The sequence below is a fragment of the Phycodurus eques genome, chromosome 11 (genome assembly GCF_024500275.1).
Source record: "Phycodurus eques isolate BA_2022a chromosome 11, UOR_Pequ_1.1, whole genome shotgun sequence".
NCBI classification, from domain to species: domain Eukaryota; kingdom Metazoa; phylum Chordata; class Actinopteri; order Syngnathiformes; family Syngnathidae; genus Phycodurus; species Phycodurus eques.
Window position 1 is genome coordinate 23268587 of NC_084535.1, and position 26923 is coordinate 23295509.

Consider the following 26923-nt stretch of genomic DNA (forward strand, 5'->3'; position numbering starts at 1 on the left):
GCCATCATCGGGCAAGAGGCGGGGTATTCCCTGAACTGGTTGCCAGCCAATCGCAGGGCACATACAAACAAACAACCATTCGCACTCACATTCACACCTACGGGCAATTTAGAGTCTCCAATTAATGCATGTTTTTGGGATGTAGGAGGAAACTGGAGTGCCCGGAGAAAACCCACGCAGGCATGGGGAGAACATGCAAACTCCACACAGGCGGGACCGGGGATTGAACCCGGGTCCTCAGAATTTTGAGGCTGATGCTCTAACCAGTCGGCCACCATACCGCTTTGCTTGAATGGTCTTTTTTAAAATGAGGAGTTAAAACAAAGACATGACTTGTCCTTAATGTGGAAACAAAAACACGCAACAGTATGACAGAAACGATGGTGAAAGAACATTAATAACTGCATTTCTAGCAGCTCTGGCTGACTATATTAACCAATTATTTTATCTCGTCATTTTTTATAATACAAAACAAAATAAATTCCATATTATGACAGTGCGATCGTAGTTTTTTCACTAAAGCATTCTGGTACAAATAATCATTTTTCTAACAAAGAACACTATCCATCACCACCGCAAACAGGAAGGGGCTCAGGGCTGATCCCTGATGCAGTCCCACCTCCACTTTAAAATTGTCTGTCACACCTACAGCACAGCACACCACTGTTCTGCTGCCCTCGTACATGTCCTGAATTATTCTAACATACTTCTGTGCCACTCCAGACTTCCGCATGCAGTACCACAGTTCCTCTCTGGGTACTCTGTCATAGGCTTTCTCTAGATCTACAAAAACACCATGTAGCTCAACATCCTCAAGGCAAATATTGCATCTGTGGTACTCTTTCTAGGCATGAAACCATACTGTTGCTTGCAAATACTCACTTCTGTCCTGAGTCTAGCCTCCACTACTCTTTCCCATAACTTCATTGTGTGGCTCATCAACTTTATTCCTCTACAGTTCCCACAGCTCCCTTGTTCTTAAAAATGGGCACCAGCACACTTTTCCTCCATTCCTCAGGCATCTTCTCACCTGCTAGAATTGTGTTGAACAAATGGTCAAAAACTCCACAGCCACCTCTCCTAGATGCTTCCATACCTCCACAGCAATGTCATCAGGACCAACTGCCTTTCCATTTTTCATCCTCTTTAATGCCTTTCCAACTTCCCCCTTACTAATCATTGCCACTTCCTGGTCCACCACACTTGCCTCTTCTACTCTCCCTTCTCTCTCATTTTCCTCATTCATCAACTCCTCAAAGTATTCTTTCCATCTAGCTAGCACACTGCTGTCTCAAGTCAAAATATTTCCATATCTATCCTTAATCACCCTAACCTGCTGCACATCCTTCCCATCTCTATCCCCCTGTCTGGCCAACCTGCATAAATCCTTTTCTCCTTCTTTAGTGTCCAACCTGCCATACATGTCATCATATGCCTCTTGTTTGGCCTTTGCCACCTCTACCTTTGCCCTGTGTCGCATTTCAATGTATTTCTTTCGCCTCTCCTCTGTCCTCTCAGTGTCCCACTTCTTCTTAGCTAACCTTTTTTCCTTGTATGATTTCCTGTACTGTGAGGTTCCACCACCAAGTCTCCTTCTCTCCTTTCCTACCAGAAGATACACTAAGTACTCTCCTGCCTGCCTCTCTGATCACCTTGGCTGCAGTGGTCCAGTCATCTGGAAGCTGCTCCTGGCCACCGATAGCCTGTCTCACCTCTTCCCGAAAAGCTGCACAACACTTGTCCTGTCTCAGCTTCCACCACATGGTTCTCTGCTCTGGCTTTGTCTTCCTAACCTTCCTCCCCACCACCAGAGTCATCTTACACACCACCATCCTATGCTGTCTAGCCACACTCTCCCCAACCACTACCTTACAGTCGGTAACCTCCTTCAGATTACATCGTCTGCACAAGATGTAATCCACCTGCGTGCTTCTACCTCCACTCTTGTACGTCACCCTATGTTCCTGCCTCTTATGGAAAAAAGTGTTCACTACAGCCATTTGCATCCTTTTTGCAAAGTCTACCACCATTTGTCCCTCCAAGTTCCTTTCCTGGATGCCGTACTTACCCATTACTTCTTCATCACCCTATTTCCTTCACCGACATGTCCATTACAATCTGCACCAATCACGACTCTCTCTCTGTCTGGGATGCTCAGAACTACTTCGTCTAGCTCCTTCCAGAATTTCTCTTTCACCTCGAGGTCACATCCTACCTGTGGGGCATAGCCGCTAATCACATTTTACATAACACCCTCAATTTCAAGTTTCAGCCTCATCACTCGATCTGATACTCTCCAAGACATTCTTAGCCAACTCTTCTTTTAAAATAACCCTGACTCCATATCTCTTCCCATCTACACCACGGTAAAATAATTTAAACCCTGCCCCTAAACTTCTAGCCTTACTGCCTTTCCACCTGGTCTCCTGGACACACAATATATCAACCGTTCTCCTAATAGTCATGTCAACCAATTCCTGAGATTTTCCTGTCATAGTCCCAATATACAAATTCCCCACATTAAATTCTTGGCTCTCTGCTTGCCTCTTCTCTTTCTGCCAAAGAACCCGCTTTCCACCTCTTCTTCTTCCTCTTCTACTTCGACCCACAGTAGCTGAATTTCCACTGGCGCCCTGCAGGTTGACGCCGCCGGTGGCAGACGTTGTTAACCTGGGCCACGAACAATCCAGTATGGAATTCTTTGGTTGAACGCTCATATTTGTTTGGCAAAGTTTTAAGCCGGATGCCCTTCCTAACGCAACCCTCTGCATTTATCCGGGTTTGGGACCGGCCTACATTTTGCACTGGCTTGTGCCCCCCATTTGGCTGCATTCGAGGAGCACTTAATCGAGGCAAATTTATGGTGGTATTATTGGCTTTCCACTTACGTATTATGGCCCCAACCGTGCTCACTGGAACATTCAGAAGCTTGGATATGCGCCTGTAAACAATGTCATTGTTATGCTTTGCAACAATTACTTTGTGATGGTCTTGAGACAGCTCTTTGCTCTTATCCATCATGTCTTTACTCACACCTTGGCAATGATACCTTTTTATAGGCCATCAATTAGGACTGAACCAACTGATATTCATTTTCACTGACAAGGGGCTGGATTGCTGTTTGATTATTGATAGATTTTAGATGTTGTCTTGGCTTTCCATGCCTTTTTGCACCTCCCTTTCTTCATGTGTTCAATACTTTTTCCTCTGTGTCATTTCACATTTTTACAAACAACTTAATTCCTGATCTTATTTGTTCTACTTTCTTTGTATGTATGAATTATTTGTGTTGTTCCCAACATCTGGTGAAATTTTCAGGTTAATAGCACCTTTGGAAGTATATTTAGTGAGAAAAATTGGGATGTGTTAAATACTTATTACAGCCGCTGTATGAAGGGTCGTATATAGTGTGTTCAGCCGTCTTTTGTCCTGGAAGTCCCTAACTAAAACTGGCACGTTTGAATGAAAATGAATTTTTCTGGGGAAAATGTTTCACAGACGCCAGAATGAGTGCGTTCTTGTTAATGTTCATCAGGCAGAAATAAACTAACTTCACCCAAAATATGAACTCGTTTGTGAACTGTCGTTCAGTGAACTTGTTCAGGTACATCACTGCTGAGAGGTCACATCAGGAACGTTTGTTCTTATTATCAACGTTGCCTACCCTAATAACACCTTTCTTCTTTGCCGTAACTAACAAAGTAGCCTAAGAATAAGCACAGCGGAAAGCAGCGACGTTGGGTGACAACAGTGACGCTCCGTTTGGGCTAGTAGGCGCTAGAATGATGATAGAAAAACCATGCGGTTCCCATAATTCATTGAGACATGCAAACTTGAATTATTACAGTAAAAAAGATGTCTTTGTTATTAATGTATGTTTATGTTACTAGTAGTTTGTTGAATGTATGTGTTATGTAACATTTATGCTTATTTCACAATTATGATTGACTTATCGCACTATGTCATTATCAAACGTGAGTGGAGTGTTGTGTGTAATAAAATGACCTCCCAGTCAATTCAACTGGATATTCGGCAATGGGCATTGCTTTTTATTCATAAATGATTCTTTACTCTGAGGTGTACACGCTTGTGCATGGAAAAAGTATTTCGGTCCAAAACCAAAAAGGCACTTTTGGGCCTTGCTCCCACCTTCTTCTCAACTTTAATTCCCTCCGTTGTTAATAATTCCTAAATTTCTCTCTATACCGATAAAATAATCTTTTTTCTTGGGTCTGGTCCTTCTCAGGCAGTGATTACATTTAAATTACTTCAGGGCAGTTTTTGTTTCATTCCAGCATGGTGATGATGACCTTAGTTTTATCACCAAATGCTACGAAGATTACAGTATGTGTCTAAAGGAAGTGTGACCCTTTCACTTTGACTATCAACGGCACAGATGCAATCATGCACGTTTATAATAAAAATTGATTGTTGCACTGCATAGATTATTTATTTTGAACCATTCTTTACTTTCTGTGGCTGTGTTCAAGGAGTTCAATATAAAGAGGCACGACCAGTCGGAACATGCTAATTACGACAAGCTAACTGGGACCGAACGCAGTGAAAAATTGAAGCAACTGGAAGCTGGTTTAATGACACAGCAATACTTTTTCACAAGAGCCAGTGAGTCGAATGAAAATACAACAAAGGCAAGCTATGAGGTGGCAACGCTGATTGCCAAGCACTGCAAACCTTTTACTGAGGGTGAATTTATTAAAGACTGTGTGATGAAAATGGTGGAGAACATTTGTCCTGAGAAAGAGGAACAGTTTGCCAATGTTTTCCTGGCTCGTAGCACTGTGTCACGAAGGATCGAAGAAGTTTCTTCTGATATTAAGAGACAGTTGGACACAAAAGGAGTGGAGTTTGAATTTTTTTCGTGAGCCTGTGACGAAAGCACGGATGCATCCGACAGCGCTCAGTTACTGATTACTTTTAGAGGAGTGGACAGTGAAATGAACGTGCGTGAAGAGCTACTTGACCTCCAGAGCCTAAAGGACCAAACAAGAGGGAAAGATTTATTTGCTTCTGTTTGTTCCGCCGTACATGACATAAAGTGGAATAAAATCACAGGGATTATTAGTGGAATAAAATCACAGGGATTATTACGGATGGCGCACCTGCCATGGTTGGCGAGCACAGTGGATTATCAACCCTAGTGTGTCACAAAGTAAGCGAAGGAGGTAAAGCTATAAAACTCCATTGTAGTATTCACCAAAAAGTTCTATGTGCCAAACCGTTTCCGTGGATCTCAGTGACGTTCCAGCCCACCTGCAGTTGGAGCTGCAGTGTGACACAGAGTGTCGCAGCCGGTACCAACAACTCCCTCTTGTCAACTTTTACCAGCAGCTGGATAAAGACAGGTTCCAAGAGATTCGTACATTTGCTAAGAAAATGTTGAGCTTGTTTGGCTCGACATACTTGTGTGAGAAGACATTCTCAGTCATGAACATGAATAAGAACCGCGTGAGGACAAGACTAAGTGACTCCCACCTGCGTGACATCTTGCGCATTAAAACCACCGCTTTTGAGTCAGACCTGCCTCATTTACTGCAGTCGAGATCTCAGTATCACCCTTCACATTAATGCAAACATGTTGTTTGTTGATTCTGATGAATAAAGTTTGAGTTTGAGTCAAATTTCATAAAAATACTTTATTTTGCATTTCATTAATTTTTATTTTAACCTTCATTTATCCAGGTCAGGCAGTTATAAGATCTACCTAGCAGCAGACAGCATAGTAAAACAGTAAAATAAAAATACAAAAAAGCATTCCCCTCGTCGGTAGGATGTAAAATTAATGCTGGCCCGCATGACAATTTTTTTACGGCAATGTGGCCCCTGAGCCAAAAAGTTTGGGCACCCCTGGTTTAAAGGCTTGCTTGAGGTTTGTTCACGTACTTTTAATATGATACCGCTCGCAATCAGCCAACCACAACAAAACATTATGTAGCCTCGCAAGCTAGTGCTAGCACTAACGGTTGTACGTAAACATGCTGGCCTTGTCGTATCATGCTCTAAAGTTTCGGTGTGTGTGAAGTAATTTAATTACAACAAAGTAATTTAATTACAGTAAGTTAGCACCCATTATTTCTGTCATGTTGTAATGTTGGTTTGACCTGACTGACAGAATACATGATCTTACTACACCACTGATTTCCTACCTTTATGGAGCCAAGGCACATATTTTGCAATTGAAAAATCTCACGGCACACTAACAAACAAAAATGTCACAAAAATTAGATTCTTAATTACTGTATGTACAAACCCAAATCCAATGAAGTTGGGACGTTGTGTTAAACATAAATAAAAACAGAATACAATGATTTGCAAATCATGTTCCACCTATATTTCATTGAATTGAATTTTATTTAATTGAATACACTACAAAGACAAGATATTTAATGTTAAAAATGATAAACTATATTGTTTTGAGCAAATAATCATTACCTTAGAATTTTATGGCTGCAACACATTTAAAAAAAGCTGGGACAGGGTCATGTTTACCACTGTGTTACATCACCTTTTCTTTTAACATTTAATGAATGTTTGAGTCACTGATGGTGTAGTGGTACACTCACCTGACTTTGGTGCGGGCAGCGTGGGTTCAGTTCCCACTCAGTGACGGTGTAAATGTGGGTGCAAATGGTTGTCTGTGTCTATATGTGACCTGTGACTGACTGGCGACCAGTTCAGGGTGTAGTCCGCCTTTCGCCTGAAGTCTGCTGGTATAGGCTCCAGTGCCCCGCGACCCTAACCAGGATAAGTGGTGTTGAAAATGGATAATAAATGTTCGGGAACTGAGGACACGAATTGTTGAAGCTTTGTAGGTGGAATTGTTTCCCATTCTTGCTTGATGTACAGCTGCCGCTGTTCAACACTCCAGTGTTTCTGTTGTTGTATTTTACGTTTCATAATGCACCACACATTTTCAATGGGAGACCGGTCATGACTGCAGGCAGGCCAGTCTAGTACCCGCACTCTTTTACTACGAAGCCACTGCTGTTGTAACACATGCAGAATGTGGTTTAGCATTGTCTTGCTGCAATAAACAGGGGCGTCCATGAAAAAGACGTTGCTTGGATGGCAGCATATGTTTCTCCAAAACCTGTATGTACCTTTCAGCATTAATGGTGCCTTCACAGATGTGTAAGTTACACATGCCATTGGCACTAACACAGCACCATACCATCACAGACGCTGGATTTTGAATTTTGCATCCATACCAGTCCGAATGGTTATTTTCCTCTCACAATTTCCCAAATCAATTTGAAATGTGGACAGAACACTTTTCCACTTTGCATCAGTCCATCTTAGATTAGCTCGGGCCCAGAGAAACCGGCGGCGTTTCTGGGTGTTGTTGATAAATGGCTTTTGCATTCCATAGTAGAGTGTTAAGTTCCACTTACGGATGTAGTGCCGAACTATATTTACTGACATTGGTTTTCTGAAGTTTTCCTGAGCCCATGTGGTGATATCCTTTACACATTGATGTCGGTTTTTGATGGAGTGCCACCTGAGGGATCGAAGGTCACAGGCATTCAATGTTGGTTTTCGGCCTTGCCGCTTACATGCAGTGATTTCTCCAGATTATCTGAACCTTTTGATGATATTATGGACCGTAGATGATGAAATCCCTAAATTCCTTGCAATTGTACGTTGAGGAACATTATCCTTAAACTGTTCGACTATTTTCTCACACACTTGTTCGCAAAGAGGTGAACCTCACCCCATCTTTGCTTGTGAATGACTGAGCAATTCAGGGAAGTTCCTTTTATACCCAATCATGGCACCCACCTGTTCCCAATTAGCCTGTTGACCTGTGGGATGTTTCAAACAGGTGTTTGATGAGCATTCCTCAACTTTCTCAGTCTTTTTTGCCACCTGTCCCAGCTTTTTTTTTCAGCCCAACGTGTTGCAGCCATAAAATTGTTAAGTTAATGATTATTTGCTAAAAACAATAAAGTTTATCAGTTTGAACAATAAATATCTTGTCTTTGTAGTGTATTCAATTAAATATAGGTTGAACATGGGCGACAACTATCGGGTTACTCGGGTCAAGGCACTGCTGAGCCTGAGCCAACTTAGGAAGCGTCTCAACTGGGCCAAGGAGAAGGACTGGACTGTTGGCCAGTGGTCCAAGGTCCTCTTTTCCGATGAAAGTAAAGTGTGCCTTTCATTCGGGAATCAAGATCCAAGGGTTTGAATGAAAAGACGGGTGAAGCACAGAACCCAAGCTGCTTCAGGTCCAATGTGAAATATCCACAGTAAGTCATGAATTGGGGTGCAATGTCCAGTGCAGGTGTTGGTAAACTCTGCTATCATAAATCCAAGGTCACCGAGGTCAAGGAAATCTGGGCTTCCATAACTCCCAAGCAATGCCACAGGCTGATTGCCTCAATGCCACGGCGCATCGAGGCAGTGATTAAAGCAAAGGGATTCCCAACCAAGTATTGAAGATTATGATTAAGATGTTTGGAAAATACCATATTTTGATTGATTTAATGTGACCCTAATTTCTTTCTTTTTCAAGTAAATGGTGATTTCTTCACAGTATTCAAATTTTTTGAATTCCTGATTTTGTGGGCTCTATGAGCTGGAAAGCCCAAATTATGTAAAAATGAACAAATAAATACTTGAAACTGTTTAAATTGTGGGCCCTGAATCTATAAAATTCTTTGCTAAAAGAAAATAATCGGTCACGGTCTATCACCACTATAAAATCCTTAGCAACTGCACAGGCATTTCAAAGTAACATTTTAGCAATCATAGTGTAAGTGTAGTAAGTTTAAAAAAAAAAGATAAGTTAACCACTGCTAATCATAAATTGTGAGAACAATAAAACAATCTAACTTAACTGACAACAAACACTAATTCGAATTGCAGTCCCTTTCACATAACGTCACGTAATGTAAAATATGCTCCTTCCATCTTCTTTCATCTCACAACAGCTTTTATTATGGCTGCTCCTTGCTGTCGAAAAAAAAAAAAGTGTTGAGTGCTAGCGCTGAAGATCTTGATCCTTGATGGCGGTGCGCATTCAACTTTTGTGCAATGTTAGAGGCAGTTTTCATGAAAATTGTACAGCCTCAGGCAACTTTCAACTTTAGAGGTTGTTGCACTGTAGTTTAACACGAGAAAAGATAGCCAGTTAAGTCCAGATGGTTTGGCTTATAAAAAAAAAAAAAAATGCTAGGACTGCATCAACGGGCCCCCCTTCCATACTATCCACCAGATAGCACTGAGTTAAGAAATAATGTGGAAATTTACGGATGTTAGAACACTGAGGAACAAATTTCCAAGTGTCACCCTCGAGTGCACACATGGATTGCTTTCTCGCTCTTTGCAATTACAGATAACCGTTCACCTTCCAATAGGTATGGGGATGGATTCTTTAAGTTCCCTTTGTGTTGGACAGAGTAGTCCGTGACTACAAGGGCAGCATAAAAGACCGCATCTGCAATTAGAATCCCTGACATACAGATACATTAAAATAAAGACTAGTCCCGCAAGAAGGACTGCTGCTCCTACACATGAGCTTGGAGATGAAGGCCAATTCTATTTTTGCCCAGGCAGCTGATTTTTCACTCCCTGCTGTCATTACATTACTTTTGGCCTTGAAGCATATTGATGCATTTGGAGAAAAGCATTAATGGTTCTGGTGACAGTCATTTGGACCATTAAGTACCTGAATACATTTCATTCACGCTCTTAGGTTTGGGGTCCTCCAGCATACCTATATACGTCTCGTGCAGTTGCTCTGATTTGTTCCTGTCTTGCTCTTTCTGTTTGATGTGCATACACTCAAAAAGTCTTTAAAAAAAAAGAAAAAACAGGATGTCATGAAGTTCTCATCTCAGTATCGCAGTGGACTGTTTAGGCCAATGGCGGTCTGTAATCATCGCCCAAGCAGCAGGTAATGTCAGAAAACATCTGAGAGTAAGCTTATTTCAGAGTTTATAGAGGGAATTACAAAGAATGACGCAGGCGCAAAGATAATCTTTCCCCGAAAGCTTTGCCTCTGAGTACAGGGGGGATGAAGGGGACGATTGGCATCTGAATTTTTTTTTTCCTTGTTTTTACCTACTTGCAGCCTTTTTTAAGATAACAATGTGGTCATAGCATAACAGCCAACATTCAGAGGACAAACATTATGTTGTGAGGGAAGGATAGAACTGTGATCTCATCTTGTAATTTGTCTGACTCACAGAAAGGAAACTTCTAAAAGCTCCCTGGAAGTTGCAGATTAACATTTTTTAGCCAAGAGCTTTTGAACTGGGCTTTGACTTTGATAGTGTCTATGTGTTTTTGTATGGGTGTTCGTGCGTCTGTGTGTGTGTGTGTGTGTGTGGGTGTGTGTGAAGTAGTAGACTTTACTGCTCAGATTGGATTTAGATGTAAAATAGAAATCTAATCTCAGCTGTATTGACAGCGCTGCCTGAATCACTTATCCAACCAGAGGTAGAACACTTGAATCTGTAACTGCATTGAGTTGGCACAAATGTATAACAATAAAGCTGAATCGTATTATGATGGCAGGCAACGCTCAGGGCTCAGCCCTTGGAGAGCAACATTGCACAGTATTGAAAGACACTGATGAAAGATGAATGGAAGCAATGCTAAGTGACTAATTTGTCTGCTTCTGAATCTGGTGCTGACCTTGCCTCTACCCATAAGTTATGCTTTAAAAATCAACAGGAAAATGTTGATGACATTTGTTTTGCGAGGATATTTCTAACTCCCTAGAAGTTGGACATTGATGGTTGGGGAACTTGAGCTGTTGTTCGAGGGACTGTTACTTATATTATTACTGAGTGAATGGGCGTGAGTCCTCTGGACGCAATTGCCAATGACAAGATGGACTTTTATTATGTCATTTAATCACTTTCTGTTGTCCTGGTGGCTGCTGACTGGGCCAACTCTATCCGTTTTTTGTCAAGCCTGCTGAAAGGAACGTTAGCAGCCATATCCCGCTGTCCTTTCCTTGTCACCTAAAACTTTTTTAACACCAGCCCTACCTGCTTAAATCACCATCTCACTTCATTGTTACCTACTGTTCACACATGCTTTTCACAACTTTAGCTCTCCTGCTCCGCCTTTATGGAACAAGTGGCTGCAAATGGTAGGAGCACTGAGCAATGTAGCAAGTAGGAGGTAATTATTGTCATTGGACCTTTGAAGGATGTTAGGCATATTTGGAATTCCGAATAGCTCAGTAGATGTTGCACTCATTATGTTAATTGCTACACAGAGTATTTTTCAAATGGTAAAGATGGCATTGGTAGGGAAGGCTACAACATATAGAATATACTCCACACCTTTTTTTTTTTTAATTTACCACCTATACTTGCCCTGGTAAATCTAGTTTAATTTTCTTGTTACATACTAAAACCTATGATCCCCTACCCCTACAATAAGTAAAGTTACCAATGATTCAGCACCAATACAATCTGCACGTTATACAGACACTAAAAATACCATGAGGTCTTCCATCATGTTATGTCTTTGTACTGGCCTTTAAGGTATTCTCTTGTAGCATAAAATAAGTTTGGAGTTCATTCTGGTACCTTTTTTTTAAATCGATCTATCCACTTTCTATACCATTTCTTCTCATTACATCCATTGACTTTTGGACAAGAGGCCAATCACGGGGTCCATATTGACAAGCAAGCGTTCACACTCACTATTGGTGCCACTACTTAATTGCCCCACTTAAACATTATTTGCTAAATGTATTTAAATTAATTGTGTTCATTTTTATACCCACACTCTATCAACATGTACATTTACAGTACTACAAAACTGAGTTATCACAGTGTCTCAACAGCTTCAGTAATGTTCATGTTGTCAAAACTTTCATTTTTAACTATTTAGAAGGTTATACAAGTCACGGTCACAGATAGTTTTGCAATTTAGTGCCTAAAGAGCAAAAAGTCACATACCTGTTTTTTGAAGGTATCAATGATGTTGCGTAGAACACATTCCTCCTTCCCCACCTCATGTGTTGTGACAATAAAGTCCACATCATGGCCGACCTCCTTCCCCCTGGGAAGAAAGACAGCATGTGCTCAATGTGTATGGGAAATTAAATTTTAGTTACTAAAATATGCACATGGCCTTTTTTTTTTTTTTGTACCTCTCAATTTGTTTAATGTTGAAAAAAATGTAAAGATCTATTTTGTCATTTATGCAGGGAAATATTTTATAAAACCATTTTCCTGGCTCTGTGTCATCAAAAAGAAACCCAAATAGAGTCCGACAAGGCTTACATAGTGCATTTCAGCACTACTGCATGAACAGAATGCGATCAGGAAAAAGTCTCAGAGCAGAAGACCGACATGTGCACATGACGCTCAAAAAGCAGATCTAAAAGAATCTGTCAGGGATATGGCCACTGAATTAGATACAGCACTCTGTTACAAATTTATGATACTTATCAAAACACTCTTGTGACCTTTTGAAATGAGTTAATTAATGCCTCAATTACAGTACATCCTCACTGAAAGTTATTACATACAGTGAATGAGTTTACTTTTGTCATGTGACACATTAACCTGTACTGTTTCATTAGTCAGTAATGGGGAAAATGGATGTGCTCCAATATTCTGTGCCTTGATATATTGGGAGTTTATCAGATGAAAATAAGGGGCCAAGAAGACCTAAAATAAAGCAGTCAATATTTTCTCACCAACATAACAAGGAGTTAAGACTTATGAACTAAGACGCTTTGGTTTTAGTTTTTTCATGAAGATCCAACATGATGAAATGAAATTGTAGTCTGCCAGTTTGATTTCAGCTACCGTTTATACAGTATTTTGCCACATGCCAGACACAGGTGACATATTGCAATGACAAAAGGAAAAGGTGTTTTCCTGCCGCTGGCTCGCTCTGGGCTCATTATCAAAACGCTCAGATTCCATGATGAAAAGTAACATTGTGTTCTTGTGATTACAGTGACCCACTAAAACAGCCGTGTGTGCAGTTTGTCAGTGAGAACAATGCTGACACAAACACACAGCAAACAAAGGCGACGAACGAATGACAGAGATTTCCTTATTCATCAAAGTTGGCCTCCGCTTCAGCTTTATCATTTGCCTCTGCTTGCTGCCAGTTTGGGCAAGTGCCATTTCAAACTGATCATTATGCACTCACTTAGTCACACACGCACGCACATGTACACTACAACTCCTTTTGTAACGGCAAAGTGAAATGACAATGCATGTCAGGGACGATATGGCTCCAGGAGAAGGATGAAATGCTGCAAATCTCAGTGTTCGATCTCCCTTTGCTGCTCGTAACAAATGAATGATGGAAACATGAGAGAGCAACATCAAAGCAGCGACGATGGGCTACGAATAGCTTAATGGAGAGGATCATAGTTCGCCATAGCTAATTTAGGGCGCAACTAAGTCTTTGGAATTAGCCATTAATGCTCTCACAAAGGCATGTGAATGTTAATGTTTAGGGTTAGTGGCAGGGAGCATGTACCTCTGTGAGTGCTTTGCTTTCAAGCACACTGAGCAGATGTTGATTTTGTCACATTCATTTTATTTGCCCTCTTACTTTAATTTATTCGCCTTCCATTGAAGCAGATTCATCTCATTTGGGTGCGGCGTTGCTCTGTGAAAATATACAGTAACTTTACTCTCATGAGTTGACTCATGGGACACACTTAACAGTATTTTCATCGCAGATTCCCATCTGCTGACTGTGCAACTTTCACATAAACCCTACAGCACTCTTAATTGGCAAGGCTGAGATTCCACAACATTCCCAGTTCGTGTGGGGTGTTAAAAAAAAACATGAAGAGAAGCTCGCCAGCTCACCAGCAGCCTCTGCTACGCTGGCAAATCTCACTTGAGTGCGTTGCATAAATGTGTGCCATGAATAGCAAAATCACAACCAGGGAGAGAGACAGATCATCAGCATACATTCATACCTCTCTTGGACATCCACTACCTCTAATCAGGGCGTGGGTGAGTGCATAGCATCGGAATGGGTAGTTGATGAAATAGGACACATTCAATATACACTACACTTCTCAGATCTCTGGATAGCTGTGCATTATTAGTACGTTGCACGGCTGTGCAGCTACTTCAACTAATACCGCTTCGGTCAGCAGAAAAATGGATGATAGCACACAAGTCCCATTCTCTCAAGCTAAGAGGGCGTTTTTGTTTCTTTTCTTTGCAGTCTCTATAAGTCATCCACTTACGGTCAGATGCATCACCACCCACACAAAGAAGTAACAGTGTAAATTCAGCTGGTCTGCACTTATATTGCGTGAAGAAAAATGATAAATTATTAAGTCTTTCAGCACAAAGTGCATGAAATATTAAAGGTTATTTACAAATATGTGTGGATGACAGGGTGACATGTATGAATAATACAGATATGGGAAGTGTTGCTTCTGGAAATGTCAACGAATGTGAAGAAAGAAAAGTTTAGTCGTAGTTAAAAGTAGCTGGCCGCAGAAAGGAAATGGCTTCCGTCGCTGTGATGTGCCTCTTCACCTTGTGTTTTGCCTCACTGCAAGAAATGGGAGGTGATAATGAAGAAGGTTTAACATGAATACAAGAAAAAACATTTAAGGAGTTACATCTCATGACAGATTGCATTTAGTTATACTTTTTTTTCCTGAAAGCATTCATCCAGCCATTTTCTATGCCGCTTATCATGTTCAGGGTAACCGATCCCATCTGACATTGGGTGAAAACCAAACTATACTGTATATCATTGTTGTTTTTCATTTTGTATTTAGTATTTCTTGCTCATGTTTGGCATGTAACCTTAGCTTAAAATTTTCAGTTTGATTGCACAACTTTTTTCAAGTCTACAACCCCAATCTCAATGAAGTTGGAACGTTGTGTTAAACATAAATAAAAACAGAATACAATGATTTGCAAATCATGTTCAACCTATATTTAATTGAATACACTACAAAGACAAGATATTTAATGTTCAAACTGATACACTTTATTGTTTTTAGCAAATAATCATTAAGTTAGAATGTTATGGCTGCAACACGTTCCAAAAAAGCTGGGACAGGGGACAAAAAATAATGAGAAAGTTGAGGAATGCTCACCAAACACCTGTTTGGAAAATCCCACAGTTGAACAGGCTAATTGGGAACAGGTGGGTGCCATGATTGGGTATAAAAGGAGCTTCTCTGAATTGCTCAGTCATTCACAAGCAAAAATGCCGAAAACCAACATTGAATGCCTTCGATCCCTCAGCATCAAAACCTGACATCAATGTGTAAAGGATATCACCACATGGGCTCAGGAACACTTCAGAAAACCAATGTCAGGAAATACAGTTCAGCGCTACAGCCGTAAGTGAGTGATTTGCAAATCATTGTATTCTGTTTTTATATATGTTTAACACAACGTCCCAACTTCATTGGAATTGGGGTTGTACATTCGCCTGACTTCAGTGCAGGCAGCAAGGGTTCAGTTCACACTCAGTGACGGTGTGAATGCAAGTCTGAATGATTGTCTGTCTGTGTGTCCCCTGCGACTGACTGGTCACCAGTTCAGAGTGCCGTCTGCCTTTTGGCCGAAGTCAGCTGAGATAGCCTGCAGCGCCACGCAACCCTGGATAAGCAGTGTAGAGAATGGTTGGATGGATACTGAATGGTGTCCCTCAAGGTGAAATTCAACTCACGTGCCAATGTACTGCATAACTACAGCTACGACTGTCCGCATGTCGAAGTGTCCTTTGGCAAGACACTGAACTTTAATTTACTCCCAGTGGGCCTGGCAGCCTGACCTTGCATAGCAGCAGTCGCCCATTGGTGTATGAATGTGTGTGAGAGTGGGTGAATGTGAGGCTTTGTAAAGCTCTTTGGGCACTGTAATGTGTAGATAAAGCGCTATATAAGTGCAGACCATTTACCATACTTTGCGTTGCACAACATATCACACACATGCAGACATTTAAGGAGAAAGCCAGAGTAAAGGGGTGCGCAAAGCGTGCTGCACCACTTCAACTGGTGTGGTTGGGACGATGATTTGTTCAAGGTCATCAACAGTAGCCAGCAAGCACACTAGCATCTTTCCAACAACTAGTTGACATTTTTTTTTTTTTTTTACATTTTTGTCTGTAGTGGGACTCAAACCTATGTCCTCTAACTTCAAAGCCCAAGTCCTTACAGACTGAGCTGCTGCCCCAAGTATATACACTACTTACATACATACATAAATACATGCACAAATACATACCAAACAGCTCGTATTAGGGAGTTGGGTCCCCCTTACTCCCGCAGTACCCTCAAACTGAATCACCAGGGGACACGGTTGTACGCCTTCTCCAAGTCCACAAACCACATGTAGACTGGTTGGGCGCACAAGTTTCTGCCTTGGCGACCACCAAAGCTGCATTCCACAGGACTCCTTTAGCTTGACGGCATCCCTCACAGGCGATGTCTACCAAGTGGTTTGACGATTGACGCCAAGACAGACAATGACTACCTTACGGCCACAGCTCCAGTCGGCAACAGTGGAGGACTCCCATGGGATGTGGTCCAAGTTCTGCTGGAGGTGGGTGTTGAAATTCTTCCTGAAGGAGGCGGTGCCAGATGTTCCCAGAAGACCTTTACAATACTTTTGGGTCTGTCAGGTCAGAACGACATCGTCCACCACCATCCGAGCCAACACACCACGTTGTGCTCCGTGGATAGCTGCACCTCTTTCTTCACCCTCGTGTCCAACACATGTGGTCGCAAGTCCGATGACAAGACCATAAAGTCAATCATCGAACTGTGGCCTAGGGTGTCCTGGTGCAAAGTGCACATATAAACACCCTTATGCTTGCACATGGTGTTTGTTATGGACAGTCCGTAACGAGCACAGAAATTCAATAACAAAACACCCCACGGGTTCTGGTCAGGGGGGGCACTTCTTCCTAATCACACACTTCCAGATCTCACTGGTATTCTGAGCTGCTGTTTGGTGCATACGCACAAACAACAGTCAGGACCCATATCGGAGGCTACCCAATCATCCACTGGGGTGAACCCCAACATACAGGTACCCAGCCGGGGGACAATAAGTATGCCCACACCTGCTCAGCACCTCTCACTGGGGGCAACTTCAGGGTAGAATCCCCTTTTGAGATGACTCGTACCAGAGCCCAAGCTGTGTTTTGAGGCGAGCCTGACTATATCTGGTCGGAAACCCAGACCTGGCACACCAGCTTAGGCTCCCCCCCTGCCAGAGAAATAACCTTCCACCTCCCAAGAGCAAGCTTCTGTAGCTGGGGATCGGACCACCAAGGTCCCCACTTTAGGCTGTATTGCAAGAGGACCTGTGCATGTCAAACATTTAACAACAGTCAGTGGGTAAAGAGTCTGGCGCTCCAAACCGGAAATGTGTCATAAAATAAGACAACAGAAATAAATTTTACTAATTAACTGTATACTATGTATCCTACTCATCTAAACATATCCATACTGTATGTTTTAAACTTTTCTTATTATGACATTTCATTATGATGCGGCACGGTGGACAACTGGTTAGAGCGTCAGCCTCACAGTTCTGAGGACCGGGGTTCACTCCCCGGCCCCGCCTGTGTGGAGTTTGCATGTTCTCCCGATGCCTGTGTGGGTTTTCTCCAGGCACTCCGGTTTCCTCCCACATCCCAAAAACATGCATGAATTGGAGACTCTAAAATTGCCCGTAGGTGTGAATGTGAGTGCGAATGGTTGTTTGTTTATATGGGCCCTGCGATTGGCTGGCAACCAGTTCAGGGTGTACCCCGCCTCCTGGCCAATCATAGCTGGGATAGTCTCCAGCACGCCCGTGACCCTACTGAGGAGAAGCGGCTCAGAAAATGGATGGATTTCATTATGATGTTCATTCTTTAATTTTTGTCTAATTGAAGGTGGCTCTGCTGAAGTGAACCTTGCGCCCTCTGTTGACCAGCCACGACTGTTGTGCAGTTGTACCTAACGTAGCAGCCAGCGATTGTACATACCATATTGTAGTACCGAGCGTCTGATGCAGTTTGAGGATTTGAGTGTTTAATATCACTGAGAGGCAGTCCAGACAATCATGATTTTGAATAAGATCCACAGCTAAGACTTGCTGGTGCCATTTGAGAATTTCACATAAATTGCTGGCACAAACTGTGTTTTCCAGCCTAACCTATTTTTACACACCCCCCTCCCCCCACACACAGATACGCACACATTTCTTTAAGTCACTTTTTTGCACAACTTTTCCTTCAAAAAGGCTAATGTCAGTAGGATCAACAAATCCTTGTCGTGCTGCTTTGCTCTGAAGTGGATGGCAGCTTGACTTACTGCAATGTGTCAATTAGTTCTTGTACATTTTGAGGGTTGACTCACACTTTAGTGTATATTATCTGGCTGCATCTATTTAAAAATATTCAATAAAGGCTACTGGTTGTAAGTAATTAGGCTAATAAGAGACTTCGAACGATGCTCAAAATTATAGCTAATTAAAATCTGTCGAAATTTTAGAGGGGTGCTTTTTCAAGATTGTCACAATGAAGCGAATTACTGGGTGATTAGTAGTGATGCTGGCAATTATATGATCACATAAACTATTTTGGTGTAATAGACCCTAACTAGCATCCACTATTTAAAAAAAGAGAGAGATACTTTTCACCAAGATTAAGGTAAATTAATCACTTACAGGCTTACAAGTCATTGTTCTTCTATATAGCGATGCATGATTCCAATCAGATTTCAAGGAATACTCCCCAAGCCCACACCAAATATCAGAAGAAATTTAAGTGTGCTCCATCTTGCTGAGTTTGAAGTCATAGAAGCTCTCTCATGGGCCTGTTATTCTTTTCAGCAGACGCCCCTCCCAGAAATCGTGTACTGTTGCTACCCATCATCTTGATGTTAACTATCTGTGATGCTCTAATCTCTTTTTCCTCATCTCTTTTTACCACATTTTCCCTTGAGGAGTAGTTATTTACATAATCAGACATGATTCTAGCTGTCACTCAGCTCTTTGAAGTTAAGAGTTACTGTGCTGTATTGGGAGGATGCCATTACTTATGTTTCTCTCAAGTCAAGAGAACTCATAAATTTCCAACCATTATAGCAACAAAGCTATAGCTAATGTCAGAAAATTGTTTTCAAGGGGAAAAAAAAGGGTAACAAAATATCAGAACCATGCTCTACTATATTTAGCGCCCTGCAGTTTGGGTACCAACTGCAGTGTTGCAGTGCAGAAGACAAGGACAAAACAAGACAGCTTCTTGTTTTTAATCACAGACAATCATCACTGTGGTGTGAAAGAATGAAGGACATACATTTTTTAAAAGCATGACAATGGCAGCATAGTGAGCAAGTGTTTTGTATTTTTGCCTCAAAGTTCTGAGGTTTGGGGTTCGACTCTTGGCCTCCCTGTGTGGAGTTTGCATGTTCTCTGTGCTTGCAGGGGTTTTCTCCGGTTACTCCAGCATCCTCCCACATTACAAAAAATGCACATTGGGTAAATTAAAGATTTAATTGTCCATAGATGTGAGTGTGAATGTTTGTTTGTCTCTACGTGCCCGGCAATTGGCGGGCAACTAATCCAGGGTGTACCCTGCCTACCACCCAAAGTGAGCAGGGATACACTCCAGCTCACCCGTGAACCTAATTAGGGCAAGCTATATAGAAAATGGATGGATCATTATAATTGAAAGCTATTTGTGTTTCTTGGTATAATAATCTATTGTAGGTAAGTCGCCCCTTCATTTTTTTTTCATGTATCATGCAATTAGGGCCCTATAATTTTGATGAAATTATAGAGCAATTTCATGGTTGAAATTTCTACTTGTTATTGTAAAGGTTTCCACTTTGCAGAGGACAATAGGTAGAGGGAATTATAAAGGTACATGGACCTTGATAAAGATTTGAAAACAAAAAAACAGCCACGGTTAGGAAAATTTCATTTTCAAGAAATAAAAAGTACTAGAAGTATAATGACACTGGAGTAGAAGGAAAACATCTGAAAATACATATCCTGGACTGTCGCCAGCCTGTATCTAATTCTAAACGTAACCCTCCACACTTACAACTATGGAAAATTTAGTATTCATTTAACCCAACATGCATGTTATTGGAATGTGGAAGGAAACCACAGTACCCAAGGAAAGCCACTTCAGCATGGGGAGGAGATGCAGTTGCGAACCAGGAGATCCTTAGCCAAGATTCAAACCTAGAATCTCTTAACTGTAACGTAGGCAATGATGCTAGCCACTACGACAGTGTTGCCGTAAAAAAGCCAAATGATAAAAACAAAACAACAATATGAGGGAATTAATAATTAACAACAAGCAGCAAACTAAAACAGATTTAAGTAACTATTGCTATGGAAAAATATGGTCCATATTCTTTTATTATATTATCCCCCAGTCTCTGTGTGATTCACAGTAATAGATTTTTGTTCTCGTGTGACTTTTTCAAATGTACCTAGTAGCTCTACCAGCCTCGCTTTTCTCTCAAGGACAAGATAACTGTGTGAATAGGTCTTTCTTTCTTCTTTCCTCATCTTCCTCAAACTGTGCATTCGCTCTTCCATGTTCTTCAGAGACTGGGAGAAGCCCGAAGCAACTGCAGGTTCCTTCTCTTGACTGTTTCTCTCTTTGCAAAGATTTCTTTCTTTCTTTCTTTCTTTCTTTCTTAATAATAACCCACAAAGACAAGATTGCTTCCTTACTTATTCTGTCAGAAAAGGATTTGCCAAAACATTACATACACACCGACAACAACTGTCTTATTTGATTTGTACAAAATATTATCTCCATACATTTTTTAAATAATGTGGAATGACACAGGGAAAAAGTGTTGAACGTGCCAACTGGTATTTATTTAATACTTTGTACAAAAGGGTCATTGATGGTGATGGTGATGGTGCTTAACTTTGGTGCGGGTAGCGTGGGTTCAGTTCCCACTCAGTGACGGTGTGAATGTGAGTCCGACTGGTTGTCCATGTCTATATGTGCCCAATGACTGACTGGCGAGCAGTTCAGGGTGTAGTCTGCCTTTCGCCCGAAGTCTGCTGGGATAGGCTCCAGTGCCCCGTGACCCTAACCAGGATAAGCGGTGTTGAAAAAGGACAGATGGACTTTGTACAAAAGCCTTTCTTTGCAATGACAGCTTTAAGACGCCTCCTGTATGGAGAAACTAGTCGCATGTATTGCTCTGGTGTGATTTTGGCCCATTCCTCCACACAAGCAGTCTTCAAATCTTTAAGGTTCTGTTTGCTTCTTTGATGGAACTTGAGTCTCAGTACTTTCCATTGGATTCAAGGCAGGTGATTGGCTGGGCCATTCTAGCAGCTTTATTTTTTTTTCTTTGAAAGTAATTGAGAGTTTCCTTGGCAGTATGTTTTGGATATTCATCCTGGTGAAATGTCCACGCTCATTTAATTTTCATCATCCTCGTAGATGGCAGCAAATTTTTGCCAAGAATGTCTCAGTACATTCGCCCATTCATCCTTCCTCATGTGAGGTTTACCAGTACCATTTGCTGAAAGGCACCCCAACACCATCATGTTCCCACCTCCGAACTTCACTGTTGGTATGGTGTTTTTAGGGTGATGTGCAAGTGCCATTTCTCCTCCAAACATGGTGTGCATTTTGGTATACAAACAGTTAAATTTTGCTCTCATTCCGACCAGACTATATTCTCCCGGTATTTAACTGGCCTGTCCAAATGTTATTCAGCAAACTTTAAATGAGCTTTGACATGATTTTTTTTCCAGCAATGGTGTCTTGCGCTGTGAGCGTGCATACAGGCCATGGCGGCGGAGTACATTACTCACTGTTTTCCTTTTGACAACAGTACCTGCAAATTCCAGTTCTTTTTTTTAAGCTCTCCACAGGTGGTCCTTGGCTCTTGGATAACTCTTCTGATTATTCTTTACAATCCTCTGTCATAAATCTTGAGCACCTGATCCTGAAATTTATGGTGGTATGATTGGCTTTCCACTTACATATTATGGCCCGTACTGTGCTCACTGGAACGTTCAGAAGTTTAGATATGCGCCTATAACCAGTGCCATCATTGTTTTGCAACAATTAGTTTGCGATGGTCTTGAGACAACTCTTTGCTCTTACCCATCACGAGATGTGTCTTGACTCACACCTTGGCAATGAGACCTTTTTGTAGGCCATCAAATAGGACTGAACCAGGTGATATTCATTTGCACTGACAAGGGGCTGGATTGCTGTTTGATTATTGATATATTTTAGATGTTGTCTTACCTTTTTGCACCTCCCTTTCTTCATGTGTTCAATACTTTTTTCCCTGTGTCATTTCACATTTTTACACACAACTTAATTTCTGAGCTTGTTTGTTCTACTTTCTTTGTATGTAGATTACTTGGGTTGTTCCCAACATCTGGTTAAATTTCAGGTCAACAGAATTTTTGGAAGTATATTTAGATTGAAAAATTGTGACGTGTTCAATACTTATTTCAGCTGCTGTATGCTGGTTGACGAAGTACTATGAGAGACCAACAACAAAGAGGAGCTCAGTCTCCCCTGTTGACTTAAGTGCCTTTCCTTACTGCTCCTATACTGCTTATTCTGAATTATTTAACGTGCACGCACGGGCACATACACAAACACACACACAAATTGATATAACTGGATTTTTACAACATAGACCAGAGCGCGTCAAACTTACTCTGGCAAAAAGCCCTCGATAAAACGAAGCAAGCAACTCAAAAGAGGAAAGAAGGTGCAAATAGCAGCGCTCAGTGTGTAAGAGCACTTAGTAGTAAAAGTTTAGGGTGACCAAGAACAGGAGAACTGTCACAAACCAATATGACCTTTGACCCTAGTTTTATGGAACATATTAGTAAAACTCTACTCATACAGAGAAAAAGTCATGATTGTTTGGAGCTTTATTTCCAATTGTGAATGTTTTGAAATTTCAAAATGATGACAGACTGATTACACATGACAAGACTAGTATTACATCAGCTACCTTGGCAATCTGGGGTCATTCATCCTTCTAAAATTATATGTCAATACATCATTATATCAAATTGTTATTACTTTTACGTTACAATTACTAATTTTAAAGAAGACTAATTAATTAGTTAATCCATCCATCCATTGTCTTCCGCTTATCAGATTTCAGGTCGCAGGGGCAGTAGCGTGAGTGAATGATTATTTTGAAAAAAAAAATTATTAAAAAATGTACCTTTAACCCTGCAGTATGTAACTATTTTTTAATGCAGCCCTATTGGGGGCACAAGCCAGTGCAAACTGTAGGCCGTTCCCAAGCCCGGATAAATGCAGAGGGTTGCGTCAGGAAGGGCTTCCGGCTTAAAACTTTGCCAAACAAATATGAGCGTTCATCGAAAGAATTCCATACCGGATCGGTCGTGGCCCGGGTTAACAACGTCCGCCACCGGTACCGTCAACCTGCAGGGCGCCGGTGGAAATGCAGCTTCTGTGGGAAGCGGGTTCTTCGGCAGAAAGAGAAGAGGAAAGCAGAGAGCCTAGAATTTAATGTGGGGACTTTGTATGTTGGGACTATGACAGGAAAATCTCGGGAATTGGTTGACATGATGATTAGGAGAACGGTTGATATATTGTGTGTCCAGGAGACCAGGTGGAAAGGCAGTAAGGCTAGAAGTTTAGGCGCAGGGTTTAAATTATTTTACCGTGGTGTAGATGGGAAGAGAAATGGAGTCGGGGTTATTTTAAAAGAAGAGTTGGCTAAGAATGTCTTGGCGGTGAAAAGAGTATCAGATCGAGTGAAACTTGAAATTGAGGGTGTAATGTATAATGTGATTAGCGGCTATGCCCCACAGGTAGGATGTGACCTAGAGGTGAAGGAGAAATTCTGGAAGGAGCGCGACAAAGTCGTTCTGTGCATCTCAGATAGAGAGAGAGAGTCGTGATTGGTGCAGATTGTAATGGACGTGTTGGTGAAGGAAACAGGGGTGATGAAGAAGTGATGGATGAACAAGGAACTTGGAGGGACAGATGCTGGTAGACTTTGGAAAAAGGATAGAAATGGCTGTAGTGAACACTTTTTTCCAGAAGAGGCAGGAACATAGGGTGACCTACAAGAGCGCAAGTAGAAACACGCATGTGGATTACATCTTGTGCAGACAATGTAATTTGAAGGAGGTTGCCGACTGTGAGGTAGTGGTAGGGGAGAGTGTGGCTAGCCAGCATAGAATGGTGGTGTGTAAGATGACTCTGGTGGTGGGGAGGAAGATTAAGAAGACAAAGGCAGAGCAGACAACTATGTGGTGAAAGCCAAGAAAGGAAGAGTGTTGTGCGGCTTTTTGAGAAGAGCTGAGACAGGCTCTCGGTGGACAGGAGGAGCTTCCAGACGACTGGACCACTGCAGCCAAAGTGATCAGAGAAACTGGCAGGAGAGTACTTGGTGTATCTTCCGGCAGGAAAGGAGAGAAGGAGACTTGGTGGTGGAACCTCACAGTACAGGAAATCATACAAAGAAAAAGGTCAGCTCAGAAGAAGTGGGACACTGAGATGACAGAGGAGAGGCGAAAGGAATACATTGAGATGCGACATAGGGCAAAGGTAGAGGTGGCAAAGGCCAAACAAGAGGCATATGATGACATGTATGCCAGGTTGGACACTAAAGAAGGAGCAACGGATCTATACAGGTTGGCCAGACAGAGGGCTAGAGATGGGAATGATCTGCATCAGGTTAGGGTGATTAAGGGTAGAGATGAGAATGTGTTGACTGGTGCCAGTAGTGTGCTGGACAGATGGAAAGAATACTTTGAGGAGTTGATGAATGAGGAAAATGAGAGAGAAGGAAGAGTAGAAGAGGCAAGTGTGGTGGAACAGGAAGTGGAAATGCTTAATAAGGGGGAAGTTAGGCATTAAAGAGGATGAAAAATGGAAAGGCAGTTGGTCATGATGAAATTCCTGTGGAAGTATGGAAGCATCTAGTAGAGGTGGCTGTGGAGGTTTTGACCAGCTTGTTCAACAGAATTCTAGCGGTTGAGAAGATGCCTGAGGAATGGAGGAAAAGTGTGCTGTTGCCCATTTTTAAGAACAAAGGTGATGTGCAGAGCTGTGGGAACTATAGAGGAATAAAGTTGATGAGCCACACAATGAAGTTATGGGAAAGAGTGCGAGCAACAGTATGGTTTCATGCCTAGAAAGAGTACCACAGCCTTGAGGATGTTGTTGAAAAGTACAGAGAAGGTCAGAAGGAGCTACATTGTGTGTTTGTAGAGCTAGAGAAAGCCTATGACAGAGTACCCAGAGAGGAACTGTGGAAGTGTCAGAGAAGTATGTTAGAATAATACAGGATATGTACGAGGGCAGCAGAACAGTGGTGTGGTGTACCGTAGGTGTGACAGAGGAATTTAAGGTGGAGGTGGGACTGTATCAGGGATCAGCCCTGAGCCCCTTCCTGTTCGCACTGGATAGGCTGACAGATGAAGTTAGACTGGAATCCCCGTGGACCATGATATTTGCAGATGACATCGTGATCTGCAGTGAAAGCGGGGAGCAGGTGGAGGAACCGTTAGAAAGATGGACGCGTGCACTGGAAAGGAGAAGAATGAAAATTAGCTGAAGTAAAACAGAATATCTGTGCATGAATGAGAGGGGTGGTGGGAGAAGAGTGAAGCTCCAGGGAGGAGAGATAGCAAGGGTGGAGGACTTTAAATACTTGGGGTTAACAGTCCAGAGCAATGGTGAGTGTGGTCAGGAAGTGAAGAAACGGGTCAAAGCAGGTTGGAACAGGTGGAGGAAGGTGTCAGGTGTGTTATGTGACAGAAGAGTCTCTGCTAGGATGAAGGGCGAAGTTTATAAAACAGTGGTGAGGCCAGCCATGTTGTACGGATTAGAGACAGTGGCACTGAAGAGACAACAGGAAGCTGAGGAAGATGTTGAGGTTCGCTCTCGGAGTGACCAGGTTGGATAAAATTAGAAATGAGCTCATCAGAGGGGCAACCAAGGTTTGATGTTTTGGAGACAGAGTTAGGGAGAGCAGACTTCGATGGTTTGGACACATCCAGAGGACAGAGAGTGAGTATATTGGTAGAAGGATGATGAGGATGGAGCTGTCAGGCAAGAGAGCTAGAGGAAGACCAATGAGAAGGTTGATGGATGTCGTGAGGGAAGACATGAGGGCAGTTGGTACTAGACAGGAGGATGCAGGAGATAGGCTTACATGGAAAAGGATGACAGGCTGTGGTGACCCTTAACGGGACAAGCCGAAAGGAAAAGAACTGTAACTATTTTTTGTCTAAAAAAAGAAAAAAGTCATTTTCACTCAATCCACTACTAGAGGAGATGACAAAATGCTGAGTAAGCCGATGAGCTCGTCTGACATCTTCCTGTATGTTTCAGTATTAGATTTTTGTATATATATTTAGTGAATGCCCAATTCATTTCCCACGCTGGACCACTTGGTGGCGGCAACAAAAATGACGTAGCGGAAATAATGCATTTTACCATGCAGTGGGTGGAGCACGGCCCCTTTTGTGGAAAGCTCACTCAACGTATTATTTTGGGTTTCTGGAGCAGAAAATAATCATCCAACAATTACTGTGTAAAAGAAAATGCAAATAATAATAATTAGAGCGAACGAATAAAACCTCTTTCCAAGGACCCCTGAACTGCCCAACAAGGTGCGTGACGTAAAATCCATACACCGAACAACAAATAAATGTAGCAATAAAACGAAATGACTCACTCAGTCTGCATTGTAATGCCTGGGATGTTTCTGTCTGATATCTTACAATAACAGCTTCTTGCCGAGCCCCTCTTAGCGGCTCAAAAAGGTACCTAACGTCCGAGCAATGCAAACGCAGCAATAATAGTGAATGTACAACAATAGCCTCTTCCCAAGAAGCAAGAATCTGAAGAATCTTTTTCCCCACTGGCTGTCCTTCAAAACAGAAACAAAATGTTGTAGACTGTTGTAGAATTATCACATAGAAGG

At 41.9% G+C, this 26923-nt stretch overlaps 1 protein-coding gene across 1 annotated transcript in view; it reads right to left on the reverse strand.

The window, feature by feature from the left end:
* Positions 1–26923, reverse strand: part of dntt (deoxynucleotidyltransferase, terminal) — a 112195-nt gene that overhangs the window by 50595 nt on the left and 34677 nt on the right. The window contains 1 exon segment of the mRNA XM_061690266.1: positions 11943–12045. Coding sequence (XP_061546250.1) covers positions 11943–12045 — 103 coding nt within the window.